The sequence below is a fragment of the Carlito syrichta genome, unplaced genomic scaffold (assembly GCF_000164805.1).
Source record: "Carlito syrichta isolate Samal-C Ts95f unplaced genomic scaffold, Tarsius_syrichta-2.0.1 Scaffold304596, whole genome shotgun sequence".
NCBI classification, from domain to species: domain Eukaryota; kingdom Metazoa; phylum Chordata; class Mammalia; order Primates; family Tarsiidae; genus Carlito; species Carlito syrichta.
In genome coordinates this window covers 423,442-445,803 of record NW_007248692.1, presented here as the reverse complement: position 1 = coordinate 445,803, position 22,362 = coordinate 423,442, and the positions used below count along the sequence as shown (strand labels likewise).

General features: G+C 37.1%; 1 protein-coding gene across 3 annotated transcripts in view; it reads right to left on the bottom strand.

Annotated features, from left to right (window-relative positions):
- Positions 1-22,362, bottom strand: part of LOC103262684 (exocyst complex component 1) — a 64,530-nt gene that overhangs the window by 4,519 nt on the left and 37,649 nt on the right. For 2 of the 3 annotated variants that reach the window (XM_008060319.2, XM_008060320.2), the window contains 7 exons: positions 19,113-19,157; positions 17,695-17,858; positions 15,755-15,862; positions 14,109-14,185; positions 13,351-13,579; positions 2,806-2,989; positions 890-1,089 (listed from right to left, as the gene is read on the bottom strand). In XM_008060319.2, coding sequence (XP_008058510.1) covers positions 890-1,089; positions 2,806-2,989; positions 13,351-13,579; positions 14,109-14,185; positions 15,755-15,862; positions 17,695-17,858; positions 19,113-19,157 — 1,007 coding nt within the window. The remainder of the gene's footprint in view (positions 1-889; positions 1,090-2,805; positions 2,990-13,350; positions 13,580-14,108; positions 14,186-15,754; positions 15,863-17,694; positions 17,859-19,112; positions 19,158-22,362) is intronic. The other variant, XM_008060322.2, reaches the window with a different exon arrangement.

Here is a 22,362-nt window from a genome sequence, read left to right as displayed (position 1 = left end):
CCGCTCCCAGCCACCGCAGCCTCGACCTGTTGGGCTCTGGCGATCCTTCCGCCTCAGCCTTCCAAGTAGCAGGAATTACAGCCACTTGCTACCATGCCCGGCTGGTTTTTTAATTTATTGTAGAGATGAGGTCTCACCAAGTTGCCCAGGCGGGTCTCGAACCCATGGGCTCAGGCATTCCACTCACCTTAGCCTCCCAAGGCGTGGGATTACAGGCTGAGCCACCGAGCCCGGCTCATCAATTTCTTAACATTAATTATCAGACTTTCTCTGGAAAATGACTCAAGTCAGGAAAGGAAAGCAAAATGCAATGTACAAAACAATTTTCGGTTTTCTTTTTATCTTGATAATGTTTTTAAAATTTTCACCTAAGTTAGGTGAAAGTGTTGATCATTTTAAAGTAAAAAATAGGAAGGAGTCTGGTATAATGGAAAAGCCTAATCGAGGTTCCTACCCCAGGTTTGTTATTTATAAGCAATTATAATATCAGGCAAGTCTGTTTATTTTCAGTTTCTTCATTTGTGAAACAGGGATTATACTATCTTGGCTCACATCATTGTTAGTAAGAATGAAAAGAAACAATGTATAGATAACAGAAAAATAATACCATTAATCAATTGTTGTTAAAATATAATAGACAATCATGCAAATTTTTACATTTCTTTTCACACAATTGTAAATGAAATAAAGTAAAGACCAAAGAAGTAACGTCTAGAGCATCTGGCAGTGTCTGGCACACTGGCCACTTTAACAGCTGTGTCCCTTCTCCCTTCTCCCCCCATGTCAATACACAAGAACATTTAAGGTAAAAGTCTGTCTGTTATTCTTATATAAACAGATGTATACAGGTTCAAAACCAGGAAAAACCACTGAATGAAAATATATTTACATTTAGTTTTTCGAGAGGTTGTCCTAAAGAGTAAATAACATAAGACTGAAGGTGATCTGTGTATTTTTGTTTGGCTTCTTTTTTTTCAGCTTCTAGACATGAGATTTTCAAACGAGAAAGAGTTGCAAAAATATGGTGAAAGTTTTCCATCATAACCACATCCCTGGGGGTCTTCTGGCTCTCATTTGCTACTTTCTCCACTAAAATCAAAACAGAAAAAAACAATAAAATAACATCTCCGATATGAGTATGACCATATTTGGCTGTAGCATTTAAATGTTTAATTTTTTTCCATTTGTAAGTTTCAGAATTATGCACATTTCTGGACTTAATAAAATTTACTGACTGGAAGGTCTTCCCAACTACCTGAGTGTAATAAAGTCAACCTAAAACAGTCCCATGTATATATGGAAATTTTTATATAATAAAGGTGGCTTTCGAGTCAGTGGAGAAATGATAAATTATTAAAAATGTGTAGGACAGTATGCTCGATCTTTTGAACACACTAAATTTAGATTTCTATTTAATATCTTGCAGCCAAATTCTAAATTGCCAAAGTACTTAAAAATGTAAAAACCAAATAAACAATACAATCATAAGTACTAAAGAAAATACAGCTAATCAAAAAATAATAATTTTGTGGTAGTGTGACCTTTCTAAGAATGGCCAAAACTTAGAAGCCAGAAAGGGAAAGATGGATACATTTGACATAACATTTGAAAACTCCTGTAAAGTAAAAGACATCATAAACAAAAATCAATGAAATGCAAATTAAAATAGTAAGATAACTTATGGCTTATTAGGTTGACAAAGAATAAAGAGACTGATAATACCTAGTAGTATCCAGCATTGGTACATGTGTTATGGAGACTACACTGCAGCACTAAACTGTTTCAAGCTCTCTGCATCACAATTTGGCAAAAGCCTTGAGATATACATAAACCCTTTGACCCAGAAATTCCATTTCTTTTTTTTTTTTTTTTTGAGTTGGAGTCTCACTCTGTTGCCCAGACTGGAGTGCAGTGGCTGCTCCCAGCCAACGCAGCCTCGACCTGCTGGGCTCCGGCCATCCTTCCGCCTCAGCCTTCCCAGTAGCTGGAACTACAGGCGCAAGTTACCACGTCCAGTTAATTTTTAAAAAAATTTATTGTAGAGATGAGGTCTCGTCAAGTTGCCCAGGCGGGTCTCGAACCCGTGGGCTCAGGCAATCCACTCACCTCGGCCTCCCAAGGCGCGGGATTACCGGCTGAGCTACCGAACCCGGCGACACTTTGAATTTTTAAAAAATCAACAATTTCACACTCCATGAAATGATCTATCTTTTCCCTAGACTTGCTTCTGCTGATAATGTTACATGCAATGGTGAGATGATTCCACTTCCACATTTTTTTAGCTTTCAACATTCCTAAATATATGCAATCAGACCATTTATTTCAAATTAAATTACATATCCAAACTGTTTCTGTAACTTAATTGTGGTGTCTGACATAGGATGAAAGTAAATATAGTATTTTAGCAATAAACTCCCTTGTGTAATAGACAGGAAAAACTGAAGCCCACAGAAGTAAGCTGACATGCTGAAGGTCACAGACATCTCTGCCTATCATCTCAGAAGACTCTTGTTCAAATGCAAATGTAGTCTGGAAGGCTATTTTTTTTTTTTTTTTTGCTTAAAAAATGATTTTCGATTTTGCATAGTGATAAGCCCATATGAACCCTAGGATGTAAGTGGTTCCTGATGAATAGTGATAGGTTTTACATACTGCTTACTTTTCAAATTCAAGAAGTCTTTAATTGAAAACCTAACAGACTACAGAATATGGAAAATAATGAACATATCTGTGCCCAGTTTCATAGTGACCAAAAAGAATAACAACAGAACCACAAAAATTCTGTAGTACACAACAAAAGCTTACCATTAACAAATACTCCTCTGATAAGTTTAGTGTATGCTTTGTCGAGGTCTCCACGACGCTCAGCATTTTTAAAGATTGATTCTGCAAGTCCAGCAAATTCTTCAAATTCAGCAACAAATGGAAGAATCCCAACTTTACTCTTCTTTGAGATCTTTACTTCTTCCATTTGCCTTATCTGGTTACTCTAAAGTTTCGCAGAAAGGGAGAGAAATGCCACACAACTTAGAAACTACATATAGTTTTATAATCAAATACATATATCATAGAAGCAGGACATTCCATAATAACTGGAACATTTTGGATGCCAATTAATTGAAGATGATAACCAAGAAAAACTAATCCTATAGATTAAAATACATTTAAGAAAATAAAATAATTCAAATTATTTAAAACAAAATATAGTCAAGGCTTGTGAACCTCAAGTTTTTGTTCAATACAAACCTCAAGTGTTTGTTCAAAAACAATCGATACATATTTCTTCCATTTATGAAAGGCAAGTGCAAGGTGATGCCCATTTTGGGTTAGAGCAGAGTAGCTACCAGAGCACCTGCAGGTCCTCTCCAGGTAACTTCTGGCTGGTGGCCATGGGGTCAAGTTCGGTAACCACAGTCATGTCCAAGTCTCATCAGTCTAAAATTTGTTAGGGCAGTGGAGGAGCAGGAAGATGGTGGTCAAGCCAGTCAGACTATGCGAGTCCCAGTGTGAATGAGTGAATATATGGAAAATTTTGTATACGTGCTGGTGAGTGGGTGTCTGAGTGGCTGACTGAGTGAGGGCTCAGGAACAAACAGCCAGGGCTCTCCTGGTGAAGCAGCTTGTGCCGTAGCTGCTCAGCTTGGTCCCTAGTGAATCCTGGGAGGCAGAAGCCAAGTGCCGTTTTTTTTTAAATCAACAAAACGCTTCCTGGGAAGAAGATGCTCGGAGAGACTGACTAAGGAGGGGCTAATGAACAAGTGGCCAGGGCTCTCCTGGTGAAACGCCTGGTGCTGTGGCTGCTCTGCTTTGTCCCTAGCACTTCCTGGGTCTCAGAAGGTGAACGTCTTTTTTTTTAAACTGACATAAGTCTTCCTGGGAAGAAGAGGTGGGGAGAGACTACCGGCCCTAGGCTGGCTTCACCACTGCAGTGGGAGAGACTGCCAGCTCCAGTGTCAATTAGTGCCTCACCACTGCAGTGCCTGGCTGGACACTAGCAGCAAGGGCTGAGGAGGGAGCCCAGAGGCAGAGCCCCACTGCAGAAGGCTAAAAAGGCACCCTGCCACCATCTTGAAAACAGGGCAGGAAACAGTTCTGACTTGCTGACCACAGAGCAACAGACCCGATCTCTGTGACTGGCAGATCAACTAGTCAGGGGTTGATTGTGACCCAGAGGGAATATCCTGAAAGCACAAACTTCAGAGGGACCTACCCCCTACTCTGGTCTCAGAGACTCAGAGTGCCAAGTCTCAGGCGCCCTACCCCCTACTCTGGTCTAGCCACGGGACAAAGGGTGTGGCAAGAAAAGGACAAGGAGAACCTCCAAAGAGATCAGTGAGACTGTAGAGCTTCCCACCCACAGTTCTGTTTCAAAATAGAACAGATTGGCTGGGCTCAGTGGCTTAGCGTGTAATCGCAGTACTTTGGGAGGCCGAGATGAGTAGATTGCCTGAGCCCGTGGGTTCAAGACCTGCCTGAGCAACTTGGTGAGACCTCATCTCTACAAGAAATCAAAAATTAGCTGGGCATGGTAGCACGTGCCTGTAATTCCGGCTACTCAGAAGGCTGAGGTGGAAGGATCATCGGAGCCCAGCAGGTTGAGGCTGCAATGGCTGGAAGCATGCCACTGCACTCCAATCTGGGTGATGGTGTGAGACTCCAACTCAAAAATAAATAAATAAATAGAACAAATCCAGAACCTGGATCAGGGAAGAATAGAGGGCTGAGCAAACATCAGAAGTGAAGGCCTCTCCCACTGCCACTCAATAATGGAACTAAAGAGAAAAGAGAAAAGAAAGAAAAACCAACAGAAGACCACAGGTAATTTCAAGTGTAACAAAGAGAAAATTCCTGAAAAATAAGACCTCAGAGCCCAAACAATGGAAGTCACCAGTAACTGGCCCAGAATATGACAGAGATTAGGGAATGGATGGAAAGAGTGAATAATACTCAAGAAAGACAAGACGCAACACTGAAAGAACTTGTAACAGAGATTTTGGCCATAAAAAATTTCACTCAGGAAATAAATAACAAGATAACAACCATGGAAAGCATAATTAATCAAGCAGAAGAAAGAATCTCAGAACGTGAAGACCAGAACATGGAATTAACCTGATCTGTCAAAAACATAGAAAGAAAATTCAGAAAGAAAGAACAAAGCCTACAAGAGATGTGTGATTATATCAAGAGGACAAACCTATACCCAATTGGTAGCTCAGAACAAGAAAGGGAAATGGAGAACACCTTGGAGCAAGTATTCCAAGAGATAATCAAATAAAACTTTCCCCATCTCACCAGATGTGACCAAACACAAGAGACACAGAGAACCCCCACAAGACATCAAATGAGAAGACCAACCCCTAGACACATAGTAATTTGCCTACACAAAATAGGCACAAAAGAAAAAATCCTAAAGGCAGCAAGAGAGAAAGCACAGACTACCTACCTGGGAAAAACAATCAGAATAGCAGCAGACCTACTGGCAGAAACACTCCAAACAAGAAGGGACTGGGGTCCAATATTTAAAGTCCTCAAAGATAAACAATTTCAACCAATAATTTCCTACTCAGCCAAGTTCAGCTTCATCAGGATGAAAATCCTTCCCAGACATCCAATCCCTAAGAGAGAATGCAGCTTCCCCAGACCAGCTCTATAGGAGACACTTAAAAAGTTATTAAGCACAGAATAAAGAAAAAAAAGAATGACCACATACTTCCCAAGAGAACAGCAGTCACAGACTCAGCAGAGAATACATCACAACAGCAAATTTGAAAAACACATATACATCTACCCCAAAGCTAAAAGAAAACAAAGAAAAAACTTTATAAGAACCTCATGACAGGGGTAAACAATCACATTTCAATAATCAGCATGAATGTGAATGGACTAAATGCACCACTGAAAAGACACAGAATGGCGAACTGGATAAGAAACCATGACCCAATAATTTGCTGCATCCAGGAAACTCATCTCACCACAAGGGATGCACATAGACTCAAAGTTAGAGGATGGGAAATGAGTTTCCAGACAAATGGATCACAAAAGAAGGCAGGAGTCGCGATCTTAATATCAGACAAAACAACCTCTAAGCTATCAAAAATTTAAAAAGATACAAAAGGATACTATATAATGATAAAACATTCAATCAATCAACAAGAAATATCCATCCTAAACATATATGCACCCAACACTGGAGCACCAGCATTTATAAAGCAACTACTAAGCAAACTGAAAAAAGATACTGATTCTAGCACTATTATAGCTGGGGACTCGAACACCTCACTAACAGCCCTAGATAGAGCATTGAGGCAAAAAATCAACAAGGAGATCCAGAACCTCAACTTGACGCTTGACCAAATGTACTTAATAGATACCTACAGATTATTCCACCCAACAACCACAGAATATACATTCTACTCACCACCACATGGAATGTACTTCAAGATCGATCACATCCTTGGCCATAACTCAAGCATAAACAAATTCCATAAAGTTGAAATATTGCCAAGCACCTTCTTAGACCACAGTGGAATAAAAATAAGTATCAACACCAACAAAACTTCCCAAAAGCCCACAAAGACATGGACACTAAACTGCATGATGCTGAACACTACTGGGTCAACATCAAAATCAAAACAGAAATTTAAAAAGTTCTAGAAACAAATGAAAATGAAGGAACATCTTACTGAAACCTCTGGGATGTCATGAAAACAGTTCTGAGAGGGGAATTTATATCTCCAAAAATACACATAAAGAAAATGGGAAGATCACAAGTTAACAGCCTAACAAATCACCTAAGGGAGCTAGAAAAACAGGACTACAAAAACCCTAACTTTAGCAGAAGAATCCAGTTCACCAAAGTAAGAGCCCAAATACGGGACAGAAAAAGATAAAAATATCATAGAAAACATCAACAAAACAAAAACATAGTTCTTTGAAAGAATTAACAAGATTGATGGACCCCTAGACAGATGACCAAGAAAAAGAGAGGAAAAGCCCAAATAATAACAATCAGAAATACAAAAGATAAAATCACAACGGACCCCAAAGAAATACAGAAGATTACTATACACACCTGTATGGAAACAAGCTCGATAGCTTAAATGAAATGGAGGACTTTCTGACATCATACAGCCTCCCAAGGGAAACAAGAAGACACTGAGACACTAAATAGACCAATAACAACCCAGGAAATTGACTATGTCATAAGAAAACTACCTCCAAAAAAAAAGTCCTGGACCAGATGGCTTTCCAGCAGAATTCTACAAAACGTACAAGGAGGAGCTGATACCAATCCTACTGAAAGTATTCCAGGCAATTGAAAAAGATGGAATTCTCCACAAATCATTTTACAAAGCTAATATTACACTGATATCCAAACTGGGTAAAGAACCAACAAAAAAAGAGAACTATGGGCGAGTATCCCTTATGAACATAGATGCAAAAATATTCAACAAGATTCTAGCAAATTGGATCCAATAACACATCTCAAAAATCATCCACCACGACCAGGTAGGCTTCATCACCAGGATGCAGGGTTGGTTCAACATTCACAAGACCATAAATGTAATGAAATACATCAACAGATATAAAAACAAGAAGCACATGATTATATCATCAGATGCACAAAAAGCCTTTGATAAGATCCAGCATCCCTTCTTGATAAAAACCCTCAATACCTAGGTATAGAAGTAACATACCTCAAAATGGTAAGCACCATCTACGATAAATCCACAGCTAGCATATTGCTAAATGGACGAAACTGGAAACATTTCCCCTGAAAACTGAAGCAAGACAAGGCTGCCCACTCTCACCCCTCTTGTTCAACATTACATTGGAAGTCCTAGTTAGAGCAATTAGACAAGAGGAGGAGATCAGGGGTATCTAAATAGGAAAAGAGGAAAGTATCCCTATTTGTTGATGATATAATCCTATACCTTGAAAATCCAAGAGAATCTATCAAAAACCTGCTTGCACTGATAAAGGACTTTGGCAACGTCTCGGGGTACAAAATAAATGTGCAAAAGTCAGTTGTATTCTTATACATCAACAGCAAGCAAGCAGAGAACAAAATAAAAAGCACAATCCCATTTACCAAAGCCACATAAAAAATGAAATACCTCAGCATCTTCCCAACCAGAGAAGTGATACACCTTTACAATGAGAATGGCAAAACACTGCTCAAAGAAATCCAAGAAGACACAAACAAATGGAAAAATATTCCATGCTCATGGATAGGAAGAAACAACATTGTTAAGATGTCCATCCTATCAAAGGCAATCTACAGATTCAATGCACTACCCATTAAATTACCAACATCATTCTTCTCAGACCTGGAAATGGCAATACAGAAATTCATACAAGAAGCATAAACAACCATGAAAAGCCAAAACAATCCTTAGCAAAAGAAACAAAGCAGGAAGTATCACACTTCCAGATTTTAAACTTTACTATAAGGCTACAATAATGAAAACAGTCTGGTATTGGTATAAAATCAGGCATATGGAGCAATGGAATAGGCAGAGATTCTGGAAGCAAAATCTCAATTTCTCAACCAACTTATCTTTGGACAAAGCCTCCAACAATAACCACTGGGGAGAGGAGAACCTATTCAGTAAATGGTGCTGGGAAACTGGCTGTCCACATGCAGATGATTGAAACAGGACCCCTACCTATCACCATACACAAAAATTAACTCTAAATGGATTAAAGACGTAAGCGTAAAACCTCAAACTATAAGAATCTTAGAAAATGCAGGAGATACCGTTATGGAAATTGGAACTGGCAACCAATTTTTGATCAAAACCCCAAGTGCCCATGTTGTAGGAGATAAGATAGACAAGTGGGACCTCATCAAACTGAATACTTTCTGCAAAGCAAAAGAAAACATCAAGAGAGCGGGGAGATAGCCCACAGAATGGGAGAAAATATTTGCCAAATTTATATCTGACAAAGGAATTCAAACGTGCCGTAAGGAAAAAAAACAAACAGCCCATTAAAAACTGGGCAAAAGACATGAATAGACACTTCTCAAAAGAAGATATATGGACAGCAAACAGATACATGGAAAAGTGCTCAGCCTCACTAATCAGAGAAATGCAAATCAAAACCACACTGAGATACCACCTAACCTCAGTAAGAATGGTCGTCATTAATAAAACAAACAATAGATGCTGGCGAGGATATGGAGAAAAATGTACGCTTCTACACTGCTGGTGGGAACGTAAGTAAACTAGTGCAACCTCATTGGAAAACAGTGTGGCCATTTCTGAAAGAACTAGAAATTGACCTTCCATATGACCCAGCAATCCCTCTATTGAGAATATACCCGGAGGAACTCAAAGCATTCTACCAAAAAGATACCTGTGCATGTATGTTTACTGCAGCACTATTCACAATAGCAAAAACATGCAACCAACCATGCTGCCCATTGAAACAGGACTGGATAAAAAAAAAATGTGGTACATATACACAATGGAGTATTATGCAGCCATAAAGAAGGACAAACATATGGATTGCACAGCAACTTGGATGGATTTAGAGTCAATCATACCCAGTGATCTATCACAGAAACAAAGAAGAGTACCATATGTTCTCACTCATAAGTGGACTTTGAATAATTATCATAATACTATCAGAAAGGGATTGGCAGTAGTGGAAACTGCAGAGGCGGGGTGGCGGTGGGATTGGCAGTTGAGAGAAACTGCCAGGGGAGGGACGGGCACACCACATCAAAAAGGGCACCTGGATAATGAACATTTGTGTACCTAACCCTGAATTGTACCCCATAGCTTTAAAATTAAAAATTAAAAAAAAAAGAAAAAAATTTGTTTGGATAGACAGGTTCTCTATTTTTGGGATGTAGGAACAGAGGAAAGGCATTTCCATTATGGATTTGCATTATACAGTTTCCATATATTTATGAGTTATTCTAAGCTAACTCAGCAAAGTGCTTGAGCATGATGGTAACAAAGCACAAAAGAAATGTTTTATGTGAACAGAATCCAGACATCTGGATTCCAAAAGAGCCATGGATTCAATTATGGTTCCCTATAATTCTAAGGGGATACAGATCTACTCATAGTAAGAATTACACGGCCAAACGGTTTTGGATCATCTGAACTTCTACCTAAAATTTCACTGTATTGAGATTTTGGGGGTATTACTTGAAAAGCACATGACATGTGGATTAGAAAAATAATTATCCCTAGGCTGCAGGCATCAGAATGAGAGAGCACTGTGAGTACAATCAACAATTTCATATTACCTTTTACTGATATTACACTTCATCAGTACTGATAACTGTGAGGTATAAAAATAGTTACAGTAAAGAAAGTAGAAGATTGTACGTGCTGGAACCAACTGCTTGGGTTTCAGTACCAGATCCATCACTTTTTTTTTTTTTTGAATTGGAGTCTTACTCTGTTGCCCAGGCTGGAGTGCAGTGGCACTCTCATGGCCACCCCAGCATCAACCTGCTGGGCTCAGGCGATCCTTCCGCTACAACCTTCCAAGTTGCCGGAACTACAGGCGCATGCTACCACACCTGGCTAATTTTTAAAAATTTATTGTAGAGATGCGGTGTCACTAAGTTGCCCAGGCTGTTTTCGAACCAGCGGGCTCAGGCACAGATCCATCACTTTTTAACTGTTGTCCAGAGGAAAGTAACTTCCCCTCTCAAAACACCTACCTTACTGGGGTGGGATGGGTTAGGGTTAGATGAGATAGTGTGTGCAAAGTGCTTAGTCCTGTGTCTAGTACATGGTAAGACCTCATTGATGAATTCTGATCCCTTATAAGCCGCATGCAGATTTTTATTCTGTGTGGCATTTAAATGTACAGGATATAGACCTGAATATTAATGGGAAATGTTCTAAGTCACAGTTGCCTTCTCTGGCTTTTTTACAAGGAGGGTTGAAATAGAGCATTCATTTCAGAAAAAAACCATCATTGAACAAATTCTGACAAAAATTATCCGAATTTCTCACAAGCTGCAGATCTACATGATTTCCAGTTGGTTGCCCAGTCATACTGCTATGATGAGAAGGACATGGAGGTTACTCAGTGTTTTAAGATTACAACTTTGATGATAGCCACACATCACCGTATTGCTTGTGAACTTAGTTAGTGGCAATTTAACCAGGTCAGATAATTCTCAAATGTTTATGAGTGAGCATCTACATTTATGTGTGTAAGGAATTCTGAAAAGAAAACCAAACGCAGTTAAGAACTGTACTGTACTGCAGAGTTCAGCTTGATCATACCTGATGTGCAAGTTATTTTCTAGTTTTAGCTTGAATTTAGCAACGCTAGGTTTCTTAGCCCTGTTTATTCAATTGTGTCAAGTCTCATTCTGTCACACAAGGGTAGATTTTTTAGCCCTATTCATTTATTCATTTGAGGCAAATCTCACTCTGTTGCATGCTCCTGGCATGCTCACGACCACCACAGCCTCGACCTGCTGGGTTCAGACGATCTTTCCACATCAGCCTTCTAATTAACTAGAACCACAAGTGTGTGTCACCACATCCAGCTAGTTTTTTTAATTTATTGTGGAGCCGAGATCTCACTAAATTTTCCTGGCTGTTCTCAAGCTCGTGGGCTCAAGCAATTCTCTCTCCTCTGCCTCCAAAGAGCTGGGGTTACAGGTGTGAGCCACCACGCCTGGCTAGCCCTCTTATTTAAAAAACACGAGATACTCTGGGCTTGGGCACCAGAGGAAATGGCCAAACTCAGGTGCCATTTGTTCCATTTTCTGCAGCCCTCAGACATTCATGCTTTTTATTTAATACCTGTAGACCTGTTCATTACCTTTTCAACTTCTTTATGCCCTAAATCCTGCTCTCTTCCCAAAGAGCAACACATACAACTAACTAAACACATACAACCTACCAGACAGTGAGAAGGCCTGCGTTAAAGGAAGAGATAGAGAGGGATGACAGGCAGGAGGAAACATCCTTTAGTGGCAAAAGGTAGGTCCTTTATTTGCAATTAGAAGAAAATGTGAACTTATACTTTTTCTAGGTTACTTTGTTTCTTTACTGCCCTGTCTTGAAAGTAACATGACTGTTCTTTAAAAAGCTATTACTAATTACTGCCATCACCACCTCCACTACAAGCTATCAGTGAGTAGCAAGCTCTTATTCTGTGCCAGGCATATGCTAAGCCTTCATCTGAACCCACATCGACATCTACCTGTCACCACATCCTAGGTTCTACTGGGTTGAGAGGTACTATATGAAGTTGTATTTTACTGGTAAAAGCAACTAAGCCTTTATACTCTGGAAACGCATAGTGTCCTTATGGCTTAGTATTCCAACCGTGTCATATGGGACTCATGATCCTAGTCTCTGGTAGCTCTTCTTTTTCCTTTTGGCTATCAGCCTGCAGTCAGACCTCCCTGGGCTATCATCACTTCTGGAGAAGCAGGGTGAGGGGGTGTGGAGGGTAGGATAAACCTTAAATGTCAAATTTCACAGTATTTTAAATACCAAGCAAAATCATTTGGTAGGGGAGGAAGATTAACAAGACTATTGAGGTGACATTTAAGTTTCTACAGTGGACAGAGATTGCTTTTATACTTTCAAAGATTCAATAAATATTTTTTAAAAGAATAAAAAATTACATGAATTTAAATGTCTTTAATATTTTTATCTCCCATTATTCTATGAATACTCAAGAGCTGCATATAACTTAGAGGTTACGTAGTAGAAATATTCAGATGATACATATCTACTTTTACTTAGTAAGTACATTAATGAAATGAAACTTTTTTAAGGACCTGGCCCAGACTAATTCATACCTACAAACTTACCAAAATTTAATAGACAATAAGAAAGTTGTCACTGGTTTGTTTCTATTAGGAGGAAAATAATAATTGCTGGAAGTTACCAGAACAATTTATGCTTAAAACAAAGCAAGATAATTATTAAAGCTATGAAATTATTAATTAAAATAAATTCACCATCAATTAAAGTAATCAAATTAATTTTCTTATTAGAATATCCTAAACAAACAACAGTAAATCTAAGTGATAGTTTCAATTGCTTCATTAAATCAGTGGTCACTGATCAGTAAACTGAGATGCCAGTTACCCATTGGATCTCTTGGTTAGCTGCTGCCACCATGCCACCTACTCCAAAACTTGCCAAGATTCACTGCATAAAAGGGAAACTAGCTGGCACAGTGCCATCAAACTGATGATGCAGATTATTGCCAACACCTTGCTTGAAGCGAGCTTTAAGGCACATGAACAATAGATCCCCAATAGAAAGCTGGAGATTCCTTGATTTAAATGTACCTATGTTCTTGCAATGATTAGAATTCTAAGGTTTTTTTTTAAAAAAAACTTACAATGCATTTGTCAAAGTTCCTTTTGACAGTCACCAAAACATTTCCCAATGTGGTACTTAGAAAAGAAGCAGGGTCTACATTTTGTGCCGTCCATACATGATGACTCATTTTGACGAGCATGTAGAGGGAGTTAAAGCTATCAATTTTATCTCCTAACGCAATTAAATTGTTTAGTTCCGGTTCGATGCAGCGAAATATTTTAATCATCATCTGGCGGATCATATCTTTCCTGTTCAGAAAACATACAAAATGTAGAAAGTTATTACGAGCTTCAGGGAATTCACCTTTAACTTTAACCCACCAAGGATATAAAAAATGACTAAGATAACACAATCAAAGTTCAATGAAAAATGTTCAAATATGATGAACTAATTAGTCTACAGAAGTTTTTGATATAAAAATATATCATATCAAATAATTTATCATTTAAGTATAATCACTCAAATTAGCTTAACATCATTTGTAAAGTTGCATCCTGAAATGTGCTTTGTGACTTCTCAGAAATACATCGCAATTCAAAGGAGACTTCCTCCTGGCAAACATCAGAACTGATTGCAGTTTTTGTGACTTCTGGAGCAAGGAAGAGTTGCAGAGCCATGTATTAGGTCCAACTTTGATCCAGCAAAATGTTCAGTAAGACAACGGACACACATCTTAGCGCTTTGTGTATTGTCAGGTTACTACTGAGAATCATCTGGATCCCTCAACGAGCAATTTATTTTTTCCAAAATAAACAACAGATAGTAATAAACACATACTCAGATGAAACAGGCAGTGGTGTGCCAGAATTATGCTGCCGCGATAACATTCCTCCATCCAGGTCCTCAGCTTCAGTCTGCAAAAATTATTCAGGCGCTTTACATAATAAAAGACCAACAATTTGACAAGTTTATATAGCAGAAGCCTACTCAGTCTTGAAATTCCCTGGAGAGAATACATTATGAAAAATAATGATTTTTAAAGGTAGCATTGCTGATAAAGCTAGTTAAATAATTTAGTATGCCGTTTAAGAATGTTCACAAACTGCTTTGCTCTTAGATTTTTACCTGAGAATTTCTGTTGGGTGAGAGGTTGTGTCTGTGTGTGTGCACATGACGAGAAGGAGCAGGGGAGGATACAGGAGGCTGAGTGGGAGGTATGGGAAAGGAGGGCAGCTCAACGAAAAAAATAGAAAATATAGAAAATCACCTTTCAAAAGAGAATTAACAAAGTAAAGGAATCTCATTGAACATTCAAATAAAACTTCAGCATTTTAAAAAAATGCTATTAAAAATTTTTACAGAAGCCAGCTGGTACAGTGGCTCACACCAGTCATCCCAGCACTTTGGGTGGCAGAGGTGAGAGGATTGCCTGAGTCCAGAGGTTTGAGACCAGCCTGGACAACTTGGCAAGACTTCATCTCAATAAATAAAAAAATTAGCTGGGCATGGTAGCACGCTCCTGTGGTTCCAGTCACTTGGAAGGTGGAGGCGGAAGGATCGTTGGAGCCCAGCAGGTCAAGGCTGCAATGGCTGTGATTGTGTTATTGTACTCCAACCTAGGTGACATAGACTCCAACTAAAAAAAAAAAGAAATTCTTACCAAGAGTTTGAGATCAGCCTGGGCAATATAGTGAGACTTTGTCTCTTAAAAATAAAAATTCTTACAGAAGCCAATAAGTAAGCAAATTTGCCACTACTACCACCACTGACAACAAATTCCAAACCATTTGTAGTAACAATGAACGTCTCTTTATTTTATGACTTTTTGTAAGTTGGTTATCTTAGTCATAAATTTTTGAGATGATCTTAATTTAAAAATCACTCTATCTGCATTGTGGTCTTCAAAATATTCTGGAAAATCTCTCATCTTATATAAGAGATTACACTTACGCCATCTGAAAGGCATGGTAAATAGGCATTATTATATCTACTTTACAGAAGAGGAAAACGAGATCAACTATTTGGTGTACAATCTCATAGCTATTAGCACCAAAGTCATAAGAAAGATTCAGATCTGAGGACTCACTTTCTCTTCCTGTTCTCTTTTTCTTTTTTTGTTGTATAATGGTATACAGAACTCAAACTTCATCTTTTAAAAATTATATTTATTCATGATAACCTCTAAAATGTTAAAATTTTAACATAATTTTTAAAAAATGTTATTTGCAAAGTAAACTCAGGCATTTTTTTTCTCCTTACCAATATAAAGAATATTTAGGTTTATGACATTCTGACATATTAAATTAGATGCTCAGACTCCAACGATCACTGTTTTTATTATCTTGTGGCATGACACAAATTATATGAAAATCCTTACACTGTAAATTCTTTTCTTTTCTGTTTTGATAATGAAATTGCGACCACATATTAGGTTACTGATGTTAAAGACCCTAAATACCAGCCAAATTAAATGTGAGCCATACCATGGTTCCAAGCACACTTTGATGTTGCTGTAGTTTGAAAAATTTGCTTATGAAGTCCTGTTCTGCCAGACACAGGGGCTCCAATTCACTTAGTACCTGTTCAAAGATCTGGAGAAAACCAAAATGATCCCATAGTGAAAGAACTGCACCAAACACTTAACATAACATTCCATATTTGATTCCCTTTTCTGCAGGGACCATAGATTTACAATCTCAATAATCTCTATCCATGGATCTCAACAGAATTCCAAAGACAAATTCTTCCAGGACTGACAAGGCGATGCTGTCATCAAGGTGTAACAGGGCCAAGGAACATACCTAAAATAAAACTCAATTATTCACTTCAAATATGGAAAGAGGAACATAAACTTTTAAAACTTATTTAATCCAGGTTAGCTTCACAAAACCTGTTATTATCTCTTTACTTTGCAAGTGCTCAAACAACTTAGATTTGAGATGCAAACTACTTTATGATATATTAATTTTGAATAAAGGTTTTATATTATTTAATTGGTAATTCACATTTTAATTGTCATCTGACTAACAGTTTTTTTTTCAGATTTGATTCCGCTGGAAAGACATAGTTCATGCTTAAGAGAGCTAAAAGAACACAAATCTTTGAACACACTGAAAGCAATCACTGGTGTCAGAAAAGAATATTGATGTCAATGTTTAGGAAGTACTGGCTAACTCAAACGTGTGGAAAGGAAAAAAACAAACAGCCCTATTAAAAAGTGAGCAAAATATACAAACAGGCATGTCTCAAAAGAAGACATATAATCTTCCAACAGATATCTGAAAAAGTGCTCAGCCTCACTAATCATCAAAGAAACACAAATCAAAAGCACAGAGATACCACCTAACTCCAGCCAGGATGGTCATCGCTAATAAATCAAAAAACAACAGATGTTGGAAGAGGATGCAGAGAAAAAGGAATACTTCTACACTGTTGGTGGGAGCATCAACTAGTACAACCTCTGTGGAAAACAGTGTGGTGACTTCTAAAAGATCAAAAATTGACCTTCCATATGATCTAGCAATCCCCTTTCTGGGAATATACCTGGAGGAACTCAAATCATTCTACAAAAAAGAGACCTGCGCATGCATGTTTATTGCAGCACTATTCACAATAGCAAAAGCATGGACCCACCCGTACTGCCCATCAAAAATGGACTGGATAAAACACATGTGGTATATATACACGATGGAATATTATGTAACTATAAAGAAGGACAAAATTATGAACTTCACAGCAACTTGGATGGATTTGGAGTCCATCATACTCAGTGGTCTATCACAGAAACAAAGAACTGAGTACCACATGTTCTCACTCATAAGTGGACCCTGAACATTTATCATAATGTTATGATAGAAGAAAGGGATTGGCAATAGCGGGTGACTACCATGGGACAGGGGGCAGGCACATTAACACTAATAAGGGTATCTGATCTCAAACCAGGTGAAGTGAGGACCAATGGGAGGCCCAAACTTTACCTGACAACAACTACTTATGTACCTAACCCTGAATTGTACCCCACATCCTTAATAAAAAAAGAAAAAAAACACATACAAACAAAAAAACTGAACATCCTGCAATATGCAACTACCTGGATGAACTTGGAGGACATTATGCTAAGTGGAATAAGCCAGTCACAGAAGGACAAATAATGCATGATTTCACTTCTAAGAAGTATTTAAGATAGTCCAACTCATGGAAGCAAAGAACAGAATTGTGGTTACCAGAGGCTGGAAGGAGAGGGGAAAAGGAAGCTGCTATTCAACGAGTATAAAGTTTCAATCACACAAGATGAATACATCCTAGAGATCAGCTGTAGGTAACTACTCCATTGACAGTGAAAAAGTCTGTTGAGGGTAGATCTCATGTTGATTGTTCTTACCACAATAAAACAGAAGAAAAGGAAGTTCTCGTTTTATTTTACCTTATCAAATTTGGTTCTGTCAGCAACATCGAGGTCAGAGGCAGACATGTTTCCCATATCCAACAGGGAAGAAGACTGAGATCTGCGATTCCCTGAACTCTGAACACTGAGTTTGTTTAGACTAGAAGTAGATCCAGTTAATTTCCCCGAACTTCCATGGAGACCTAAGAAATAACAAAACTTTGAAAGTTGTGGTTTTCATGAATAAAAGACACAGAATATAAGTCAGGTCTACATTTTTCTATCTTCTACTGGCTTGGTCTTCCAGGGCTCATATTAGTTAGTACACAAGTCTACCACCTGGGATAAGTCCTACAGTGTCCTTACCTTCATTAACATTTGTGTCCTAATCTGAAATACTGTAAAGAAACGCAAAACTACCCAGATTCACAAAATAGGACCGAAAGGGACCTTACAGATCATATTATATAGCCTACTCCTGTCCAGTTCATAAAGATAAAGTTGCTTGGTGATCTGTCTAGACTGAAATAGATGAGGATTTCTTTCCCATTCAAAGACAGGTCACTGCGTAGTACCATGCTAACATACTAGCTAAAGATGACTTTGTTTTATTTTGGAAGAAAAGTGCCATATTCCAATGTTACTCGCCTCCCCATTACATCAATATATTTAGGTTGAACCACTTGAAACTGCTCATACTTGGTTATTTTGCTCTACAAAGAAAAAAAGCTGATTACGTGTGATTCAACCTCATGTGTTCTGAACTCTGTAACTCTGCTATTCCGGTAAGCGAATTGATTAACTATAGTCCTTTAAAAACTACACAAAACAAAGAGAAAGAAACACCCTGAAAAACTTGTATTTAAAACACAACTGAGATGTAATCATACATCCCTAACCATATAAATATAGAACATCTGCGTTGAGGTAGAATTCATTTTCCATCACAGCCATGAGGAAAAATGAGAACACATAACTAAATAATAGCTCACATACAACAAATAATTAAAGGATTTGATTTTTAAGATATTTTTAAACCTCTGTTTATGAATATTTCTTAGTTAACTTGTACTATTTGCTAATGGTCAGAAGGGAAAATGAATACAAAATGGGGAATTAAAGATAAACTTTGGCTCCATTATATAAAATCTGACAATATCTATTAAGAATTTTTATAGAGTTTTTAAACAACCTGAAAACAGAAGTATAATGGTTAAGCCTTCTCATGAAATTCTGACACAAAGTTCTACTACTCGTCAAATAGTTCTAACCATATTATATATTTCTTGGTTGTAGCCATACCAGTACCATCATGCTGGTTTTCTTTCACCAATATCTGGCAATATTAGAGCAATCAAAACTTCTGGTGGTCACTTTTTTTCAAGACAAACAACTAATTCCTAGACATGAAACAAACATGCATTGAGAATACCTACTAATACACTAAGCATACTCACTCTCTGTTTCCTGTTTGACAGCACTTTCTTTTCGAGGCAGTGTAGCTGTGATGGATTAGGTTGCAAGCATCAAAGACAAAGACAAGTTAATAAACTGCAATTTGCACGAACCATGCACAAGAGGAAGTTAAAGCTCTAGTTTAAAAGACACATGCAAAGAACTATGAGTGTCAAGTCACGAGAGGTGCAAACACACGTTTAGTTGGTCACCTACTGTTTGAGATATTATATGAGAGAAAAAATTTACTTTTAATGTATTGGTTTTACTCAAGTATTCTGGTAAAACAGATATATTTGCAAACCCCCATACTTTAAAATGATTTTTAAAAAAAGTTTATGAAGCTAATGTACTTAAATTTAAAAGACTGAATTTGCAAGTTTTGGTTTCCTCAGAAAGCACAGTTCAAACAATTTATTACAGTGGAAATTACTGGAATGAAGTTGCAGATTTAGATATTAACAATATTGTATTCTCTGAAAGCTCCTGAAAGGAATCTCCACTGTACTAAATAATTTCATCCTACATCTAACATATTTTATGAGTGGGGCTTTAAAACCATGTTAAAATTAAAACCAATTATTAAGTTGGATAATTTAGTAACTGACTTTGTGAACACCTAGAATGAAAGATATATATTATAATATTAACAATCAGATGTGAGGATGGAAGGGTAACATCAAGGGAACAGATTTAATGTAAGAATTGGAACTCCTTTAGGGTCATTTGGCATTTCTTTTATTCTAAAACTTCTCTCTGTATAGTATTTATTAGAAATGTTTTAGAGCTCATTTTGTGAAATATCCTAAACTCAAAATGGAAATTGATGTGAAAGGTAAAGAAAAATCATAGAATGAAACAGAATATTAAATAATAAAACTATAACTTAAAAGCATCTTAAAAACAGAGAACAATGTGTTAACTAACATTATCCCTGACAACTTCAAGGCAAAAGCCCAAATATAATATACTTGCCATACCAGTGACATGTGTACCTTCCCAGCCTGGCTACCTGAAGCTTAAGGGCATATGAAAAGACAAGGCTGGAGGTCAATGTGGAAGCAGGGCTCATGCTGGATCTACCAGCTCTAGCTAGCCCATCAAACACTACTTCTGGTGGCCTTCACGTGTCACCAGTTCTAGAGCAGAGCCTAATATTTCATATAGTTTTCCTTTTTTAGTAGCCAGTAAAGAATACAGAGTTACTAGCAGTGCCTATTAATTATAATTTGGGCCTCAAAAAACAGATTGTACCACTTGTCAACAACAAGTGATAACACTCAGGTAAAATGTTAGATATTTTTAAATAATCCACATTAGACTATAAGCTTCATAAAGGTAGGGCCTTTGCTCAATGCTGCATTCCCTGTACCCAGAACAGTGCTTATTAGCTAATAGGTAGTTAATAATTATTTAGCAAATTAATCTTCTAACCAGCTTTGAATTCAGTCTTGTATTCAAGACTCCCTTTGGGATCAACAAGATTTCTTACTTTAATGGAGATATAATGACAAAGTAATTTAGGCTCACCATTTTAAAGATTTTGGAATATAAATAGGAGAGAGAGGAATAATTATGTAAATATATACATTAAGGAACTAAAATCTTACATATTTTACATATATCTATATATCTTAACTATAGAAAGAAAAAAGTGGTGATTTTAAAGATAATTACTAAATTTCCTTTCCCTGCCATTTCATTAATGTAGGGAATACAAAGAAAAAAAATACACACCAAAATATCAATTCTGGGGGGGAATAATTCCATGCCTCAGAGAACATCAAAGTAAATCTATTAATCAAAAAAAGCAATAACCTACATAAAGACCCTATTCCAAACAAAAGATACTTTCCTCCCACTTTAACATATTTTGAATTATTTAAACTAAGTAAATGTAAAAGACTTAGTCAAGAGTGGTTCAAAAAGAGAGAATTCCCTATTCCTTGATTCTCTATTACTCTACTGAGTATACAGTTTCCTTTTGTAAGTTACATTCATGCTGACTATTCTTATCAGCATCCATACTCATCAGCATCTGGGAGCCAGAATTTTCAGAGCAAAACAAGTTCAAATTTCATTTATAGTTATTTAATTCTGATTCACTGAAAAGTTATCTTTCCAAAATTTGAGATTTCCATTTTAATTCTAGTTACAGATGCTTCTCAACTTATGATAGAGGTTACATCCTGATAAACCCATGGTATGTTGAAAATATTGTAAATGAAAATGTATTCCTAACTTATTGAATATCACAGCTTAGCCTAGCCTTCCTTACATGTATTCAGAACACTTACGTTAGCTTACAGTTGGGCAAAATCATCCAGCGCAAAACCTACTTTACAATAAAGTCTTGACTAGTTCATGTAATTTATGAACACTGTACTGAAAGCAAAAAACAGAATGGCTCTGTGGGTAATTGAAGTGCGGTTTCTACTGACTACCTATTGCGTTTGCACCACTGTAAAGTCGAAAAATCGTAACCATCTTAAGCTGGGAATGTCTGTCTATTAAAGATTCATTTAAAGATAATTTGAGTCACTGAAAAGATATCTTTGGAAAACTTTACATACTACCTTATTTAGAACTTCTCAAGTTATTTGTATTTAACTTGAAATTGATTTTTTAAATGCTAGCTAAAAGGCAGGTCTTCAAAAATGAATCAAACTATTTTTAAAATTTTTATTCTCTTAATTGTTTAGTTTTTCTTCTCTTGTAGCTGATATCAAAATAACTGATACTGTAATTTTTTTAAATGGAATGCTTCATGAATGTGTGTGTTACCCTTGTACAGAGGCACGCTAACCTTCTCTGCAATGTTCCAATTTTAGTGTATGTGCTGCTGAAGTAAGCACAATTTTCTATACCATCATTTCCTATTCCTTACTATTTAATAAGTACACAGAATAGATTTAATTTTAATAGTTTTAAAACTATAAAAGTACCTTCTAAACCTGTAGTATGCGAATTAAAAATACTTTTGATAATTTAATAACTTCTGAAGGATTAAGAAAATAAAAAATTTAGGTTTCAAGTTAATGCAATGATAGTCTTAAGATATCATGTAGGTGACCTAAGTTATATTTTTATTATTTCATTTATCTTAATGTGGCTCTTAGATTTGATAAACTATTATGATACTGGGATTAATGACCTACTCAGGAAACAATTTTAGAAATATTTCTCTTTTACCTCCAGTTTTCATATTCTGAAAAAGAGTCCTCTCAAAATAAGATGGTTTAATAACAAGTG